General features: G+C 41.2%; 1 protein-coding gene across 3 annotated transcripts in view; it reads left to right on the top strand.

Moving 5' to 3' along the window:
* NIBAN1 (niban apoptosis regulator 1) overlaps positions 1–20,414 on the top strand; it is a 175,938-nt gene that overhangs the window by 139,942 nt on the left and 15,582 nt on the right. For all 3 annotated transcript variants that reach the window (XM_069546286.1, XM_069546287.1, XM_069546285.1), the window contains 4 exons: positions 6,190–6,305; positions 12,755–12,859; positions 13,180–13,342; positions 18,583–18,770. In XM_069546286.1, the coding sequence (XP_069402387.1) occupies positions 6,190–6,305; positions 12,755–12,859; positions 13,180–13,342; positions 18,583–18,770 (572 nt within the window). The remainder of the gene's footprint in view (positions 1–6,189; positions 6,306–12,754; positions 12,860–13,179; positions 13,343–18,582; positions 18,771–20,414) is intronic.

Below are 20,414 nucleotides of genomic sequence, written 5' to 3'. Positions count from 1 at the left end.
ACATTATAGCCCTCAAGCCACTCACTAATTAAATGAATGTTTTGGACTAACTGATCCCTAAGGTATAGTCAAACTCTAGAATTATATGATTCTAAACTTTGAGATGGAAATAAAATTTTAAATAATTCTTAAGTTAAGCCACAACACACACACACACACACACACACATGCATACACACACACATACACAACCTGTGCAAGTAAAACTGATGAAATCTGAATAAGGTGGCTAGATTGCATCAATGTCAATTTCCTGCCTGTGATGTTGGAACATAGTTCTTACAAGATATTCCATTAGGGAAAACTGGGTGAGGATATATTGAATCTCTCTGTATTGTTTCTTATAAAAATGTGAATCTATGATTATATCAAAATAAAAAGTTTAAAAAATAAAACCAGAGAGTGTTATAACAGGATATTGGAAGCAAAGAGGCCTTGCTTGTCTATCTACTAGTTTAAATAGATTAGCTAACCTTTGTGAAACTCAGTTTCTTTGTCAGCCTTAAAGTGGAAATATGAATTTCTACCTAATGGGATTATTGGAAGAATTATAGGAGATAGTGTGTGTAAACATCTCCTATGGTTCATACTCCATGACAGAATTCAAGAAATGTTGGTTCCTTTCCCCCTGTGCTGCTTCTCTGCTCTGGAAAAGAAACTAGGACAAAACAGCTTTGCTGCAGCTCTCCTAAAAAAAGACGACATATGACCTGGAGCTGAAGACAGTTTAGAAGTATACATTAGTGAGATGAGCCCCATAGCAGTGGAGTGAGTAATGCCGTTACATAACTCGCACAAATCACCAGGCAGATTGGCTAACATGGCTTGGCACAGTTTACTGATGAAATAAAATAACAAGGCAGCTTCCAAACCCAGCCCGAGTCAGGGAGTCCCGACATAGCAGCCAGAGTCAAAATCCAGAATGACTGCATAGGCCTTGGAGCTTTGGCGTTTCAGTGGACTCAGACGTGCAGTAAATCTGTGTAAGTGGAAAAAACAAAAGCGATTTCTCTCTGGCTGGCCCCTTGAATAACTGTCCCCACAGGGCCTAGAGGAGCTTTCTTTCCCTTGCAAAAATTCATAATCATGTCTCCCAAATATGAGTTTTCCATGCAGCTGCACAGATGAGAACTAGGAAGAGACTAAGGAAAATAACCATATCTTAGCCCTGAGGATGTGATTGTTGACTGAATGGCCAAGATGTGTCTCCCATCTGTCTCCTAAAATGCTGAGAGTCTCGCAGGCCTCTGTCCTCACCCTTGATCTGATGAATGTTTTTGTCAGTGAGTTGGATAGAAACGTAGAAGGTAAGCCCATCAAGTTTTCAGATGATACTGGGGTAAATGGGAGTCGAGGGACAGAATTATAATTTTTTTTAAATGATTTTGGCAGGCTCTGGGGCACTAACTCATCATAGCAAGTTGTGATTTAATCAGGGTAGTGTTAAAGCCTGTACTCCAAAATCAAAAGCAGAAATACAGGTTAGAAAAGGCTTAGATTGACAAGGGTGTTATATGAAAAAGTTGTAGGGATTTTATTGGACTACAAAAAAGGTATGAGCCAAAAGTATGGTGTGATTGATGAAAAAAGAGGTTAGGGACCAGAAAAAGGAACATAATCTTTCTACTTTACATAATTTGCGTTGGTTAGACAATATTCTTTGCGGTGTATTCAATCACGGTCTAAATTTAAGAACTATATTGATAGATTCAAAATGGTCACTAAGGGAAGGAAGGAAAAAGGAGGGCCAACTTCTAAAAAGAATCCCTAAGTTATATTGTTTAAAAGACGGTTGCAGGAAAATGAGAATACTCAGCTATCTTTTAGCTACCATGTGGAAGAAGAGTAAACTTGTCTATTTTTCTCTGAAAGGCAGAAGCAGGATTAATGAGAGTTCGTGGAAACAGATTTTGGCTCAGCAGAAGGAAAAATTTTCAAATAATTACAACAGTTCAGTGACAAAAAAAGAGGACTATTTCATTACATTGTGAGCTTCCTGTCACTGGAAATAGTCAAGCTAAGGCTGGATGAGTGTCTGTCATGAATTCTGAAGGCTCCCAGCATTGAACAAGAGCTTGGGGTGGGTGACCTTTGAGATCACTTCTAACTCTCTTAGTCTATGATTTAAGTGAGCATGAATGCCAAGGCTGCTTGTGACATGCCAGAGGCACTTTTTCAACTCTTGGCTCTGATTCTGACCAGCTGTGTGACCTTCAGCTAAGAAATTAACCATTTCTTCTTCCAGTTTCCTTGTCCATAAAATTAAGGAGCTTAAGTTCTTCTCAGCACATCTGTGTCATTGATCAGCATCCTCTTAACTGCAGCATGCTGGAAAAGTTGAGTTTGAGTTGATGCCTGCCATCTTTGTGAGTCATCTTGCAGGAAGAAGGCTGAAAGACCAAAAGCCATTGTTGATCCTGGGGGCCATTGAACTAACTCTCAATTTCTTGTTGGCAGGAGAGTGGGTGATTGTGATCCTGGAATTTGTTCCCATGGGATCTGTGGCAGGAAGTTGATTAAATAACTGATAATCTGGTTTCTTTCAAACACCTGTACATTCTGGCTGAGTTCAGCAATGCCTCAGCAAGCAGCTTAGAAGAAATGAATATCATATGACTCTTGCAATGTAGCTCTGTCCTTTACAAAGCAAACCTTTGTTCTTTATTTCCTTAATGATCTGGCAGTTTCTGTTGAACTTTGTTTATAATCATGAGAACCAGTATCCATAGAGCAATTTATTATGCGGCAGGTACTATTTTAAAAGTTTTATATAAATTAATTTAATCACTTTATAAGCTAAAAATCTAATGATGAAATCAGTAATTAGACCCTTTTTACCATATGGAAAAAGAGTAGTTAAAATCCGATCTAAGTCTGGCTTAATGGTAGAGTCCAAAATGGAGATTCATGTCCTTATTCTTTTAAATTTTATTACTGCTGTTCAATGACTATAATTTCCTTTATGGTCCATTTGATTACTAATACTTTTCTTCTCTGCCTGTATTAAGGTGCTCCATCCTACACCATTACGACATTCTAACTCTTCTGTTTCTTCTTTGACTTCTCTCTTACTCCACATCTTGCCTTCAAATCTCATTTCTTCAGTTATGTTTTCCGAAGATCTTTGAAAAATCAACCATCAGTGGGAGTGTCATAGTTTTTTTTTTTAATATAGATAGATATACATGGTATTTACAGGATTTCAGATTCTTCCTTCGGTTACTTGGATCAGTTTGAGAAGAAATAAGTAAATATATGCTTCTTGTAAGGACCTGAAGAACTTAAACCTCATTCATAGGCTCACAGTTCTGGCAATTCATCTAAGTACCACATTTTCTTCCATCTCTTTGTTTCCTTAGGCTGGAAATGAAAACAGCTGTTAAAAATAAGAGCTCATGAGTCAGTTTTGAATCTCAATGTAGTAATTACAGTTTCCATCTCAGTTGGTATAGTTCCTCCCAGTGTACTGAGTCCCATATCACAGCCCCTTGTTGTCAATTTTATACCAAAATCTTAATTTGTGTTTTCCAAACCTCAGTTAAACACTAAATCAATTGCCAAACCAAGAAAAAATAATAACAAAGAAGAAAATGCTTCCATTTAAAAACCTGATTCTTGGGACATGCCCTTTTTCTGAATTAGATTTTAACCAGTCTTTCTGTTGATATTAAAATGTCAGTTACTGTTCCACATTTTTGAATGTGGACCTTCTGGGTATCATGGTATCCTCATTGTGAAGAATTTTGCTCATCCTCTTATAGAGGCTATTCCTTGAGTTGTAGTTTCTCTTTTCCAAGTTCCTGAGGCTTATGACCTGGTAAGCCAGTCTTGAAAGAGTTATCTACAATCTATTAATTGATTTTCCCCCTTTGAAGCAGATTGATCCTCTAAATTTAGGTTCTTTCTGCTCAGTCCCCGAATCAACCACTGAGTCACTGACTGAGCAGTCCCATTGGCTAAACCTTTGAAGGTCCCCCCAGCAAATCAGCTGCCTTCAGCTGACCAATCTAACATCACTCTATGAATACAGATCCTGTGCTCTGGGCAAAAGAACTTTGTGCCCTACTGGGGAGAAGCAGAAGATAGGATACTTGGCCCTTTCAGTCACTTCACTTTGCTTACTTTATTTCCCTTTCCTAAGCTTTGATTTCTTTATTGTTAGATTATTTCTAAAATTCACTTCCTTGCTAATATTCCTATAATTTGGTTATCACTGTATCCTCCATGAGCTAGTTTTGTGTGTTGAAAATTCTCTGGGTTAGTTTGGGCTGCTCTAACAAATATCATACTCTTGGAAGTCCAAGACCAAGGCAGGGGTAGATCTGGTGTCTGGTAAAAGAGAGAGACAAAGGAAGGAGAGCGAAGGAGTAAGACTTTTCTTTTTTTTAAATTGGAATGTAGTTGCCTTATAGTACTGTTGTTAGTTTCTGCTGTACAACAAAGCAAATCAGCCATACATATGCGTATATCCCCTCCCACTTGAACCTCCCTGCCCACCCACATCCCACGCCTCTAGGCCACCATAGAGCACTGAGCTGAGCTCCCTGAGGTATACAGCAGGCTCCCACTAGCTATCTTTTGACACATGGTAGTGTATATATGTCAGTCTCAATCTCCCAGTGCATCCAACCCCTCTTCCCCCTCGCCTCATGCCCACATGTCTGTTTTCCATGTCTGTGTCTCTATTTCTGCCCTGCCAATAAGGAGATGGCAACCCACTCCATATGCTTACCTGGGAAATGCCCTGGATAGAGGAGCCTGGAAGGCTACACTCCATGGGGTTGCAAGGAATTGGATACAACTTAGCAACTAAACAACAACAATCATTTTTCTAGATTCCACAAAAATGTGTTAATATATGATATTTGTTTTTCTCTTTCTGACTTCACTCTGTGTGGCAGACTCTAGGTCCATCCAGGTCTCTGCAAATGACCCAATTTTGTTCCTTTTTATGGCTGAGTAATAGTCCATTGTATATTATGTATACGGGTTCTACGTCCACCATAAGGGATCTACCCCTTTGTGACCTAATTACCTCCCAAAGCCTCCATCTCTAACTATCACATTTTGGGGATTAGGATTTTAATATATGAATTTTAGGAGACACAAGCATTCAGTCCATAGCAGAAATTGAGCATATTTGCATGCATGGAGTGATTTGTGGAATTCTGGGAAGGCCATTCATCACACTTAAAAACCCTGTACCATTAGGTATCCATTCCTTTGTGGTAGGATATTACCTCTCAGATATAATACCTTTTAAAAATCCAATATGTTTTGAAAGGCAAACCCCAAAACTAATACGTGAGGTAGAGTATTATGGTGCTTTGAAGTAGGTTCTTGAATCAGCCTGCCCAAGTTCATTTCCTTATTGGTGTATGATCTTAGGCCATTCACTGACCTCTATGCTTTCAGTCTCCTCATCTGCAAACTAGAGATGACAGTAACACTCACCTCAGAGGGTTTTGTGAGATTTCACTGACATATGTAACATACCTAGCAGTAACACTTTCTTACCACATGTTTTAACAATTACTATCCTTCATTTGCAAAAATCAGCCCCTTATATTAATGTCCTTTTGACAAAAAGTTGATATCAGTTGATACTTTGTTTGGGGAACTAGGAGGGTGTACCTTGGATACATGAGGCACTTTAAGGGATAGTCTGCTTTACTGAGGTGTTATAGTTGGTGGCATAAAGCCACTAGAGCCTGGATGTCTGAAGGAAACATTTATAAGAGATAAATGGGGATGGATAAATGGTCATAACCAGCATGTCTAGTCACTGATAGAGTTAATCAGCTGGTATAATGAGGAAGTCATGTGATATACACCTGAGAGCTTGTTTTCATTTATGCAAATGACCTTTTGAGTTTTTGGTTGTTGTTGTTTTCTCTTTTTTTAAATATTGATTTATTTATTTGACTGTGCTGGGTCTGAGTTGCAGCACATGGGATCTAGTTCCCTGACCAGGGATGGTACCCCGACCCCCTGTATTGAGCATGGAGTCTTAGCCACTAGACCACCAGGCATGTCCCTACCTGCAAATGAACTTTGAATTCAGTACTTAACTTTTTTGTGTCTCATGATTCCATTCCTTGTAATGTTCAGGTAATGGTCTCTGAACCACGGAAGAATATTAAATTAAGAATTTTTTCTTTGCTAAATGCCCTTGCCTCTTTCTTTTAGATTACATGAAGCAGACGACATTTGAAGCCCAAGCCTTTTTGGAAGCTGTTCAATTCTTTCGACAGGAGAAAGGACACTATGGCTCGTGGGAAATGGTCACTGGGGATGAAGTCCAGGTAACATGGGGCTCAGAATTTTGGGTCCTGTTCTCTAAGTGGTAGGAGGTCAGGATCATAATAAACTATCAAACAAAAAAAAATTGCAGGCATGGAAGATGTGGTTCCATAGGCCATTTCTCTCATTGTCTAGAAGCATTTGATCAGCAAGCTGTTGGGCACTCTAAAGACCTCCAGACTGGGCACTCCAGATCTCCAGACCCGCAGCAGGGCAGCCCAGACAACTGCAACTGCAGTGGAAGAGCCACTTCCAATTTCTTTCCAGAAAAAGCATATTCTCTCAAGTGACCTGTGCTTCGAGACTAGCAGCAAATGTGAGCGGTGTGGCATAGTGCAAAGTTTGTGGTGGGACTTTAAGTCAGCAGATTTGGGTTAAAGCCTGCCAAGTTATTTAACTCCTCTGTTTTAGGTTACTCCTCTGAAAAAATAGGAATGATAATGTTTGCCTGACAGAGTTGTGAGAATTAAATAAGATGTTGTTGGAAAAGTAGTTGGCAAATAGCTGTCTTCATCTATGGAATGATTTATAAATGAAGTAATTAAAGGATACCAAATTTGAAAGCATTAGTTTTCTAGATGTTTCAGTCACCTTTTCTGGTGCTCTATCTCCTGTGGTCCAGGTCCGTAGTTTCCCATGACCTTGATTAAATGTCAATCAGGGGCTGAGTGGTAGGTTGGTTTGGTACCAGGTACATTGTTATAGATCTCCAAGGAAACTATGTTTCATGATGTGACCCCATCCCCCATGAGGACACCAATCACAGGCTGATTCAGCCAGGAAGAAGAGGCTGGGTGTGGACATTATTTAGTTAGAAGCACAGAGGGTCCAAGGATGCTCTTTTTTAACTTCCCCTCATAGCCCAGAATGCCTCTTTTGGGGGCCAGTGAAATTTGTTATTAGGGAACAGTATTTGGAAGATGCCAGATGGTATCTTGCTTTTATATGGTCATTAAATATCTAAAGCTAGAAACATTTTCTTTATTGTTTTAACATATGACACAGAATCTCCTCCTCTTCTGTCTCCTTCTCCTCTTTCTTCCCTCCTCCTCCTCCCTCTTCTTTTTCTTCGGTAGATTTTAAACTCATTTATTTCCCATTCTGAGACTTACTCAAGAACTTTAGTCAATTATTGATTTCTCATATTTGGAGGAAGCACATCCGTTTATAGATTCAAGTTAAATAGTTATTTAGCTCCTTGAGTTAAGCTAAGGTACTTGTTTAATCTGTTTTTTCTTTCATTTGAAATCTTATATCAGCTTACATTCCTTCACTATCCCATGGAAAGCAGGTACCTAATAATTCTTTTCTGAGAGTTGAGTATTGAGTTTGGGGTTTTTGTTTTTTGTTTTTTGTGTTTTTTTGCAGGGGGGAGGGTGGTGGGGGTGGGCGGGATTGACTTTCTGCTCTTTGCCTTGGGCTGATACGTGTGAATTGCTTTAAGGTGCGAGAGAGTGAAATGACTCATGCCTTGCCATTCTGGTGAGGCGAGACACACCTAGAAGCATCCAGAGAGCAAGGCAGCCTTAGAGGTGTATGTGGGACCATGTGTGGTCTGTACGTATATGGACATCATAAAACATTAGCAGCAGTCATAGGAAGGTGCTATATGGAATCTAGAAACATGGTACCGATGATCCTATTTGCAGGTCAGCAAAGGAGACACAGACATAAAGAACAGACTTTTCAACACAGTGGGGAAAGAATAGGGTGGATGACTTGAGAGAGTAGCCTTGAAACATACACACTAACATATGTAAAATAGAGAGACAGTGGGAATTTGCTGTATGACTCAGGGAGCTCAAACTGGTGCTCTGTGACAACCTAGGGGGTGGGAAGGGGTAGGAGGTGGGAGAGAGGGAGGGGACATACATATACTTATGGCTGATTCATGTTGATGTATGGCAGGAACCAACACGGTATTGTAAAGTAATTATCTTCCAATTAATTAAAAAATACCTTAAAGGGGAAAAAGAAACAGAAGAAATCAGTAAATGCTTTTGCTCCTCCAGGAATCTGAGTTTCTTTCGTAAAGTCACAACCTCATAAAATGTGAGCACTGGAAGGGCATTTCAGGATTATTCGTCCAATACCCTCCAGGCGGGAGAAAGAACGTTCAGAGAAGCTGGCCCAAGTCACAAAACCAGTCTGTGACCGAAATGCATTTTGAGCCATGTTAGGTGAACCTTGAAGAAGCTGCTGAAAGGAAATAACTTTCAAGACTTTTCCTGTGTGAGGCCTGGTGAGGGTAAACTTCATCTTAACCGTTACACATGGAACCGAAGCAACGTCTATCCTAAGACTCACAGAAAAAACAGGTCAAGGTCCCAAAGAAGCTACCAAGTAGTTAAAGAGAAGGGCATAGCATGACTAAGTTTGAGAATATGACATCTTTTGCTTAAAGCACTGAATTTATTTGCATTGTTTTCATGTCTGCTAAGAACTTACTCATAACATTATCCTAACCCCTTCTACCCTTGGAGACTGTATTCAGAAGATTTTCAGCAATGCTACGTTATTATCTTCATAGTAATGACTCATACAGCAAGTATGGCATGCCCTCGTGCTGGTGGTTATTTTAGGCAAGTGTCCAGGCAAAGCAAATATCTTAGAATAATTTGCCTGACAGATTATTAAGGTGAAAATATTTGTACCCCAGTAAAAGCATCAGTATTTCTACTTGTCAATTAAAAATGTATCAAATGAAGTCATGAGGGAAAGCATTTTGGAAAATGTAAATACAAGTTATGTGATTTATTTTTTATTTGCTTTTAAATTAACCAGATGGGCTAAGAGAACAGCTCAAAATTCCCACACATCAGGGTGGTTTCAAGACCAGAAAGCTATCCACATTTTTCCCTTGTCCATACGTTCACGTTGTCTTTTTCTGGTGACCTCGAATGTGACCCACTTTAAATGGATTATTTCACACTTGGTTGCTCAGTAACATGAAAGGCACGAGGCCAACAGCCTGGTCAGACCATGGAGTCAGCCTCAGTAAAGAGGGCAGTATTGCTGGGCCTCACACCTTCCGCACAGCTGCAGCATATGGAATGTAAATGTAGTGTGGCCTTCAGGGAATGCAGCTGAAGCTCCAACACTTTGGCCACCTGATGTGAAGAACTGACTCCTTAGAAAAGACCCTGATGATGTAAGAATTAAAGATTTTAAAATTTAAAAAATAAAAAACTAAAATTAAAAAAAAAAAAAAAAAAAGAAAAGACCCTGATGCTGGGAAGGATGGAGGACATGAAGAGAAGAGGGTGACAGAGGATGAGATGGTTGGATGGCATCGTTGGCTCAATGGACATGAGTTTGAGCAAGCTCCAGGAGATGGTGAAGAACAGGGAAGCCTGGCGTGCTGCAGTCCATGAGGTCTTAAAAAGTCAGACACGACTGAGCAACTGCACGGCAACTGCTCAGGGAGTGAGCCTGGAATTGCTGGTTTCCGTCAACCTAATGGTGTGTTTGGTTTCTTATATATATGATGGAATTTTAAAATCTCCCAGTTAAATTCCAACAGTTAAATGTACACACACACCCTTTTTTTTAAAAGCACAGGAAATATTTTTAGGTTCCTTATGGTAAAACTCAGTGGGTTCTATTCTGAAGAAAGAAGGTTGGGGAACCCCTTCATTAATATGATTCGTTTTTATTAAATTAACCGCTTTCTCCCTGCTAGCCCCAGGGCTCTGGACCCTGCTCATGGAGGGCTGACCAAGGTAGGGAATCCAGAGCAGGTCCTGGGCTGGGGAGGAGCAGTTCACAGTCAGAGAGGGCTGGGGCTGACAGACACAGAAAAAAGATGAACTGTTGGGAGGAGACAGAGTTGGCTGTTGCCTGCCCAAGGGCTATTCCCTAATCTCACACTCCCCGCCCCTCCTTCTCCATCAACCCACTCTCATCCCCCTTCTTTTTGTTCCAGACATATTTCCTTTCCAATCCCTTAAGTTATAAAATAGAACCACATTTCTTGGAACATTGTATGGGAAAGACTAAAAGCAAACTACAAGCCCACCCAAATGGAGCATTTTTTGTCTTTGGACTGTGTAACATTTTCATCTTCAAATCTTCACACTTATGCTCAGATTCGAGCCAATCTCTGCAAAAGGATGGATATGGATAATTATTATGATTCTTGAATTTAATGCTTTTGAACTAAGACAATATTTCCCATTGATTTTAAGTTCTGGCTTTAGTCTCCTTAGGCTCTTAGCTCACGCTCCCAATGCCAATACTTTCGTCACTCTTGGGCAGGTGTGTTCCAACAAGAGTTTACTCCACTGGGCAAGATAAGGTTCATGAATTATTAATTATGTACTTGAACCCAGTTTGGGCACTTGCTGATTTCTATGGGATTTACGCATGTCAGGATTCTCTTTAACTCCTCAAAAATCCTCACAAATGGCATCACTGACTCGATGGACATGAGTTTGAGCAAACTCTGGGGATTGGTGATGAACAGGGAAGCCTGGCATGCTGTAGCCCATGGGGTCCCAAAGAGTCAGACATGACTGAGTGACTGAACTGAACTGACCTCTTGACTGCTCCCCAGATAATGGTTAAGAAAGGTCGAAACATCCCCGGCAGTGAATTCCTAGGACTAGTGGAAATCCTACCCCTGTTACAATCATGGTCACAGATGATGGAGCTCCCCTGGTTGCACTGACTCCCAGCCTTCTCTCCTAGGAACTCACAGACCTAGGCAGACTGAGCGGCTCACCCACTTCCCCCCTGGGAGTGTTCCTGTTCAGCACATCTAGACTGTTACAGCCCGTGTAAACAGAGCTATTTTGAAAGGCAAACTTTGGTGAGCTCATGAGTATTTCTACTAGCATGAGGCTGACCAGTGACCTTAAAGAAAGTCTTCCTCAAATCTTAATTTGAGTGTTTATGAGCAGGTCAATTATTTTGGACAAATATTTTTTTCAATTCACAGAGCAGATGTCAAATGATTCTCTGCCATGATTCTGCTTGCCTCCTTTTCCCAAGTCACTCTTGTTCTGAATCTTGGGCTGCAGCCTGGTATTGAAAGCTGAGCTGTGAGCCCCAAAACTCATGGCAGACCTAAATCTAAACAACAGGACTGTTCCAATTCCGTGGGGGAATATAAAGAAGAAAGGCCAGTGTTACGTGGGGCCTTATCTGCAGACAGGTAAATCACTGTTCACATTGAAAAGAAACACTTCCATTGAGCCAAGCAAAGTTTTAGGAAAGACTTGGGAACAATTTTAAAAAAAATACTCTGAAAACTGTAGACACCCCGTCTCCCATATTCTCATCCCACCAGTGTCCAGTTGTTCCAAAGTATTTGTTACTCCCTTCTTTTTCTAAACTTTAAAGAAGATGGAGATGGGATTCAGGGTGCAGTAGGGGCAAAGAGCATGAAGACACTTAGATCCCAGAAAAGTTCAAGAGGAAACAATGGTCTCGGGATACAGACAAGGATTCGAGCTGCCAAAACCAAGCCTTACTCCCTTCACAATTTTGCTAAGGATACCCTTATCCATAATTGATGTTTCCCCTCTTATCCTAAATGCATTCGATTGTTCTGTTTCAAATAGTAGAAGTTCAAGTTGAGGATTTGTCCTTTCCAGCAGGAAAACATCAGCAGGCGTGACTGTTCCCTGCAGATATTTAGAACATTTACCCTCTATGACTCTTCCTAGAGATTTCTGAGGTCTCAGACCCAGAGTTAAACTATTAACTTAACAGATTTCATGGAGTGCAGGACAATCTTAGGTAGCCTGGACAGTCAGTCAGTTCAGTCACTCAGTCGTGTCCGACCCTTTGAGACCCCATGGACGGCAGCACGCCAGGCTTCTCTGTCCATTACCAACTCCCAGAGTTTGCTCAAACTCATGTCCATTGAGTCAGTGATGCCATGCAATCATCTCATCCTCTGTCATCCCCTTCTCCTCCTGCCTTCAGTCTTTCCCAGCATCAGGGTCTTTTCCAATGAGTTCGTTTTTATGTATCAGGTGGCCAAAATATTGGAGCTTCAGCATCCGTCCTGCCAATCAGGACAGGGGTGGCCAGTTATGACACCTTCAGTTGGCCTGATGTGCAGATTTAAGTGTTACCAGCTAAACTAGCTCTGAGGCTTTCTTCTTCCTCTTTTTTTTTTTTTTCTCACGTAAGCATTTTTTTTAATTCGAGTATAGCTGCTTTACAACATTGTGTTATTTTCTGCCGTACAGCAAAGTGAATCAGCTATTTCTATACATATATCTCCTCTTTTTTAGATTTCCTTCCCATATAGGTTTATAGGTTACCACAGAGTATTGAGCAGAGTTCCCCATGCTCTACAGTAGGTTCTCATTAGTAATCGATTTCATATGTAGTGGTATATATATGTCAGTCCCGATCTCCCAGTTCATCCCACCCCTCACTTCCACCTTGGCAAGCAGGAATAGAGACACAGATAGAGTGGCTGTCTTCCTCTCGACAGATCCTGAGTAACCTGGTGATGGAGGAGCTCATGCCCACCCTTCAGACAGACATCCTGCCTAGAATGAAGGGGAAGAAGAACGACAGGAAGAGGGCCTGGTTTGGGGTGAGCAATGATTCTGCTCTGCCAGCTCTGCTGCTCAAAATGCACATTCCCTTCCCTTCTCTTTTTAAGGTCTTGTTTTTCTTTTCTTTTTTTTTTTAAAGACGTAATCCCTTCCCTGGGTGGAGAACTGCCCAGTCTGCTCAGTCTCATATACATCAGGACTAATCCAAACAAACTCAAACTTTGAAAGAAAAATTAGAATGTGCACACAGTTTTGTTTATGTTGCGATCATCTGTGATTAACCTGCCCTCCCGTGCTTGACTCCGTCAGGCTCTGACACATGACAGAGCCCCAATTTGTGTGCTGTTCTCTGTTGCAGCTCCTCGAAGAGGCCTACCACCTGGTTCAGCATCGAGTTTCAGAAGGATTAAGTGCCTTGAAGGAGGAGTGCAGGGCTCTGACGAAGGGCCTGGAAGGAACCATCCGTTCAGACATGGATCAGATTGTGAACTCAAAGAACTTCTTAATTGGAAAGATCAAAGGTCAGTGGAGATAATGCCTACTCCTATGAGCTAGATAAGCTGTGCATTTAAAGCTCTTCCACAGGGTGAGACGTCCCAGGTGGCACTAGTGGTAAAGAACCCTTCTGCCAGGAGGGCACAGCAACCCACTCTAGCATTCTTGCCTTGAGAAGCCCATGGACAGGGGAGCCTGGCGGGCTACAATCCATAGGATTGCACAGAGTCGGACACCGCTGAAGTGACTTAGCATGTACATGGTGAGAATTCATAGCTTCAGACGAGAATTAAACTGAGGGACTTTGGGAGAAAGTGGTAGTACTTGTAATAGGAGCATGCTAGTGGTGCTGTTAAGGGTCTGGACCTCCCCATGGAAACTTCAGTGACACGGGCTGGAGGAAACGGTGCCTCTTGCCTGTACTGATGCCTGTATGTCCTGATCCTGTACCTCTTACACCAAATTGTAATGGCTCTGCCCTGCCCTCCACCTGCTGTAAGCTCTTAAAGAGTAGGGCCATGCTGCCCCAGTTCACTCAGGCATTCCCTGTGCTTAGTACCGTGTCTGGTATATGCAGACTCACAGTGAATATCCAAATCAGTGAATAATGGATGGATTTTCCTTTAATAAGAAAAAAAGCTTTTGGGTTACAGTCAATAAATCTAGATCTTCCTCCACTTATCATGGGGTTACAAGCCAATAAACTCATCATAATTGAAATGCATGCATTTAATACAGTTGACCCACCCAATATCATAGCTTAGCCTAGTTACCTTAAACATGCTCAGAACACTTATATCAGCATATAGTTGGGGAAAATCACCTAACACAAGGTCTGTTTTATTATAAAGTATTGAATAGCTCATGCAATTTATTGAATAGTGTATTGAAGGGGAAAAACAAAAAGGTTTGTCTGGGTACAGAATGGCTGTCAGTGGGTTGGTTGTTTATGCCTGTGATCCTGTGCCTGATGGGAGCTGTGGCTGTTAACCCTGCCCAGCATCTCAAAAAGAGCATCATACTGCATCTCACCTGCTTCAGAAAAGATCAGATTTCAAAATCTGAAGTAGTTTCCCTGGTGGCCCAGACAGGAAAGAATCTGCCTGCAATGCAAGAGACCCAGGTTTGATCCCTGGGTGAGGAAGATCCGCTAGAGAAAGGAATGGCAACCCACTCCAGTATTTTTGCCTGGGAAATCCCGTAGATAAAGGAGCCTGGTGGGCTACAGTACGTGGGGTGACAAAGAGTCAGATACAACTGAGCAACTAACACTTCTGCTGAACGGGTAATGCTTTCTTCACCTCATTGTAAACTTGAAAGCTTGAAAGTTGAATCAGGGACCATCTGTGGCCCCAGCTCTAATGTCAGCTGGGTATGTGGGTTCAGGGAGGTCACTCAACTTCTGTGTGCCTTGGTGCCCTCCTCTTGAAATCACAAGGGCCCGTGAGATCAGGGTCTGCATGCTGAGGCTCTTGGGTCAAATCCAGCCTGCCACTATTTTTATAAATTACATTTTACTGGAAGATGGCTGTGCCCACTCCTTTCTGTATTGTCTGTGGCTGCTTTGGCACTGCAGGAGCATAGCTGAGTTGTTAGAACTGAGATCTTACGGGCAGCAAAGCTGAAAATGTTCCTGACCTGGCCCTTGACAGAGAAAAGCTTGCCTCTTTCCTCACAGGAGGCTTTAGATGGCCTCTAAAAAATTCTACAGAATAAAATTCTATGGTTCTGCCTCCTACATACCCCAAAGCACACCACACTGAACATCATTTCAGAGGGAAGCATGCTGGCTTTTCTGTGATTGTTTATCAGCAGTTTTCTTAGGTAGTCAGTTTTCAAATTATTCACTCAGTCATTCATTCAAAAGACATTCACTAAGTGCTTTCTGAGCAGGGCGATGCAGCTTTAGCAGCGAACAGGGAAGATCTAGTTCCTGTGTTCAAGAGACGTGGAACCTAATGGGATTTTCCGCTTGGAGGATTATCCTCTACACTTCAGGCTCTGTTCATACTGCAGCCTAGCTCACTCTGAGCTCTTCTAACAAGTCCTCCTGAGAGGAGGTTGCAGGAGGCATAACTAGAGCCAAGGCGTGTGCGTCTGAATCTATTGTTTATCTGTTCATGCGATGTCTTCTCCAGCCAGATATAAATTAACTTCAGACTGTTTTCTGGTTCCTATTACCCAGGTCTCTTATTCCTTTATTAGCACGACTGATCTGGAGTTGACTATATGTTGAAATGCTTTATACAACTTAAAATGGCCAACACTAAACTGCCACGGCCAAAGACATTCCTGTTGACTGGAGCTGAGCTGAGCCTAATGGCGGCCATTCTCTTGGCCTGAATTAAATGACTCTCTCTTTCTCTCTTGCCTAAATCCCTTCACATAAAATGGAAAAATATTCTGCTCTGGACTGGTTTTAGTTTCCTAAAGGAAGCCTTGAAAGGAAGTCATGATCAGGTCTTTTAAAAATGGAATATCAGAAACACATTTTCACCAGGCCTCTTGTTCTTCCCCTTTAAAACAAGAAAGTGCACGTCGGACTGCATTGATAAAGGGCTTTGGATTTCAAAAAAACTTCGGGAGTATTAAAGTAGCTTTCTCTCCATTTCCTCCCATATGATTCTTGGCTTAAATTCTGCTGCACAAATACCGAATCATTTAATAAGCATTTATCCTGCCCCTGCTGAATACAAGGGCTATGAGGCACCTAGGAAGAAGAGAAGAGAATAAAAGTCACATCACAGACACCAAAACAGGCGGAAAAAAATATGGTAAATGCCACAAAAGAGGCAAGAACAGAGGGCACAATGATTCCCAGGCAGGAACCATTTCAGCTTCAAAAAAAGTCATGTGGGCCCCTCAAAATGAGAGGAATGTTTTAATGTCAGTTAATTGAAAAGGATGATATTACTCACAGGTACAGTAAGAACTGACAGTTTCTGAGTCCTTCCAGAGGATCACACACAGTTCTGAGCATTTTGAACACAGTGAACTCATTTAATCCACACCATAACCTTCAGAGTAATTACTATTATGAGCCCCATTTTACAGATAAGAAAACTGAAGTAGAGATGAAGTAATTTGCCTGAGATTCCAAAGGTAGAGTAGGAAACAGTCAGACCAACCCCACCCCGCACCTCCAGGGTTTCTCTCTTCATCACTCTGCTCAACTGAATTAATGTACAGCTCATGAATTAATGTGTCACAACACATGATTCATCTCTGCATCCCTGAAAAATAGCAGAGCATACTTGTGTGGGATGTAAAATTTATTTGATCATAGGGAAACACCAGTAGACTGTAGTTCAGGAAGCTGGGTGGTGGTTCAGGGCATTAGGTATTCCGAGTGGGTGAATTTAAACTTGGCCTTGAAGAGGTGAGTAGGATGTTTATAAACAGAAGTGGAGGAAGGAAGGCAGAGGTGGAAGGAACGCTGGATAAAGGCACAGAGAGGGGGGCTGGAGCCCACGGTGGTACACAGGCAAGGGGAGGTCTGGCAGAGAGGAGCATGGCCACCCACGACCCCTCCCCGTGCCCATCTCTGCCCCCACCCAGCAGGGCATGCCAGCCAACTACTAAATCTTTACTATATATTAGCTATGACCATGATTGCTCTGAAATTTCAATTAGACACTTTTCACATAGTTCTTCTCCCAGAGTTAATTTATAAATAGTTCATTTATCCTCCTAGCAAACAATTTTGCATTTTGGTATCAAGTAAGTTAGTTATTTTTAGGAGTCATAGATTGTTTCATTGAATTATACAATAGAAAGGTTTTTTTCCCCCCCTAGTAATTCTATGACCTGTTTAATATCTTCTATCTCAAATATTTATAAGTACATAATATCAATAGTATTGGTCATATCAGATTTTCAGAGTAAGAGGCAATCTGATCCTTTGTAACCCTGTGAAAGATTTCTGCAAATTGAAGTGAGAATGTGGCCATTCTTCTCACCATAAGCAAGTTATTTGCCAATAGAAAATAAGAAGTCTATTTGAATTGTAAATCTGGATCTGAAAGTTAGGGTGTGGCCTTGGTGGAGTCATCTGACATCTCCTGGCCCCCTTCCCCATCTGTAGGATGAGGACCTGGACATCAAGATGAATCTGTACTTCCCTTCTCAGTTGTATGGTCCTGTGACAAGGCTCGGTGGCTTACCAAGCTCCACAAAACTAGCCTTTCATCCACAGAGCGAGCTCAAGCCTTTTCCAGTTCAGATATCCTTTACTGCCGCAGTGCTTCCCAACCTGGCTAATCATGAGAACTGTTTCAACACTTAAAACAAACAAACAAACAAAAAACCAGATTTCCATGGCCTATCCAGACGTCCTGGATCAGGATCTTTACTATGGTCCTCTTCTAAATCTAAGAGCAGTGTTTCCTCTGGGAAGTAAGAGTATGGTTACATTGTTTAAATCCTTTTCTAAATTTATTTTAATTGGCAGGGAATTACTTTACAATATTGTGATGGCTTTTGCCATACATCAGCATGAATCAGCCATGGGCATACATGTGTCCCCTCCCTCCTGAGCCTTTTCACTCAGTTCAGTCGCTCAGTCGTGTCCGACTCTTTGCAACCCCATGAATCGCAGCACGCCAGGCCTCCCTGTGCATCACCAACTGAACCTTTTAGTCCCTTTTTATGATTTTCTGTACTCTTTATATTTTTGTCACTTAGTTTTTCATCCTTGATTATCAGGAATAATAGCATGTTTTTAAAAATTGGGTGTGGGGATGGGAGGTGGTGTGTCAAACCGATTGGAATTTGTTTCCATTTTGCCTAAAAAGAAACCATACTTGAATTTTTTAAAAGGCCCTTGAGGAGAAGGGAGGAAAATTGAATTAGATCAACTGATTAACTCTTAGAAAAATGAATTAAAAACCTAATAAATGTGTTTTCAGAAGACAAACTATGAATTTATAATGGTGATGATTGATAGGAAATAGATGAGTCATTAACATTTTCACTTTTTTGTATTAAGCATTATCTATTCATAAGGACTAAGCGGAAAAATGTGTTTAATCCTAGGGCAGAGGTGATCTTGGGGAGGGGTTTCTCTTTGTTCGCGTTCTCAAGGAGAGATTCTCTTTGATGGTTTTCCATTCTGGTGAGTGCTGGCACAGGACACACTGTGTTGCCTGCTTGAGCTGGCGTTGCTGTTGAGTGTCTCCGTGGGGCACTGTCCAGCCTGGCCTGGCTCCAGTGCCTCTGAATTCAGTCTTGCCATCACTCACAGTTTCCTGGCTATTTCCCACCTCAGCGATGGTGGCTCAGCCAGCGGAGAGAAGCTGTGCAGAGAGTGTGCAGCCGTTCCTGGGGTCCATTCTGGAGGAGCTGATGGGACCTGTAAGCTCGGGATTCAGTGAACTGCGCTCACTCTTTGAAAAAGAAGTGGATGAACTTAGCCAGAGCTTTCAGACCACCAAAGACAGTGCCCAGCTAAAGGAGGTAGGGTATGAAGCGAAGGAGTGGAGTGTGAATGGTCTTTTTGTGAGTCTTTGTCTCCATTCATCTTTCTTTTTTCTCTCCTATCTCTCTCCTGTCTTTTCTTCTTCCCTGCCTTCCATTCATCTGCCTTTCCATCTGCTCATCTAGTCTTTCTGTCATTCATTCATCCACATTATTCATTATCCATCCATCTACTTGATTTCCTTTATTAATGGTTTTCAAGTTACAAAAATAATAACATGCTTGTATAACTTAAACAGTATACAAAGATACTTACATAAAGGCAAAATTAATCGCCGTCGCTCATACCCACCTAATTCTAGCCCACCCCCAACTCCTAAAGTATCTCCACTTCTAACTCCTTGAATTAACCCATATAAATAGCTTAGTATGTGTTCTCACATGCTTTGTCCTTGCCTGTACAAATATATACACATATATCCTCATTTATATACATTTTGTGTTTTGATTGATTTGCTTCCAAAAGCATGACAAAAACCAGTGTTTCTCAAAGTATGTTCCTGGGACTAGTATCATCATCCTCCTTATATGACTGCTAAAAATGCAGATTCTCAGGCCTCACCCATGAACTATCAGATCAGAAATCCTGGGGTAGGGCCCAGCAGCAGTCTGGTTCAACAAGACCTCCAGAGGACTCGCTGTATCCTAAAATGACAGACATAACTGGGCAGCTTTATTTTACACTTGCTGTATCATGATGAACATCCCTACAAGTCAAGCCAGTGGATAAAACCAAAAAAAAAAAAAAACCTTTATCTTTTTATGCATACATACATGAAATTATATGTAAACAAGATCATTTGTTAGTATTTTGAGGTTTCTCATGGTAGCCTTTCTAAAACTTAACTTTCCCTCCTTCCCCACATCCCCTCCTCCCACTCAAGCAACTAGTGTGAATAACTCAGCATATGCTATTCTGTGCTTTTCTCCATGTTCATAGAGCATATAAAACACATATTTTGTGGGATTTTTTTTTTAGGTTGTTTGCTCTTAGAAAAATGGGATTATATTATGTATATATTGCTTTGCTTTTCTGTTTTCTTATTCAAAAATGCCTCATGAAACTTTTTCAGTTAATGTTCTAGTTCTAGTTCATTTTTTGTAACAGCTGCATAATACTTCATGTACCAATACACCATGATTTATTCAACCCTCCAAATGCTGCTAGCACCAGGAACAAAGCTGCAATAAATAACCTTGTAACATATATTCATTTACTTTGAAGCTTTTATTTATATGGGATCTGATTCCTAGGACAGGATTGCTAGATTGAAAGGTGGGAATTTTTCTCATGTTAACTGATGTTTCCATTGACATCCCCCAAAAAGGATTTAGATTTTACATTTCCACCAATTGTACATGATAAAGGACTTTCTTTTCATCAGCCTTAGGGAATCACTTGTTCAACTTTTTGCCAGTCTTAGAGGAGCAAAGTGGTAACTGATTTTTCCTCTCCTGTCTGTTTAATTGCTATTTTAAAAAATAGACACATTGCAAATTATGTGACAAGGGGCAAGTTTGACAGCATGGTTTTGGTCATTAATTCTACTTCAGTGGAGTTCTCTAGAACTCATTTCTTAAGGGAGTAATATTTTCCTCTTACAAGCACCATGAAAGTGGGCC

This window comes from Ovis canadensis, chromosome 12 (assembly GCF_042477335.2).
Source record: "Ovis canadensis isolate MfBH-ARS-UI-01 breed Bighorn chromosome 12, ARS-UI_OviCan_v2, whole genome shotgun sequence".
Classification (NCBI taxonomy): Eukaryota; Metazoa; Chordata; class Mammalia; order Artiodactyla; family Bovidae; genus Ovis; species Ovis canadensis.
The sequence above is the reverse complement of the archived record's forward strand: the minus strand, read 5'-3'. Positions and strand labels throughout refer to the sequence as shown.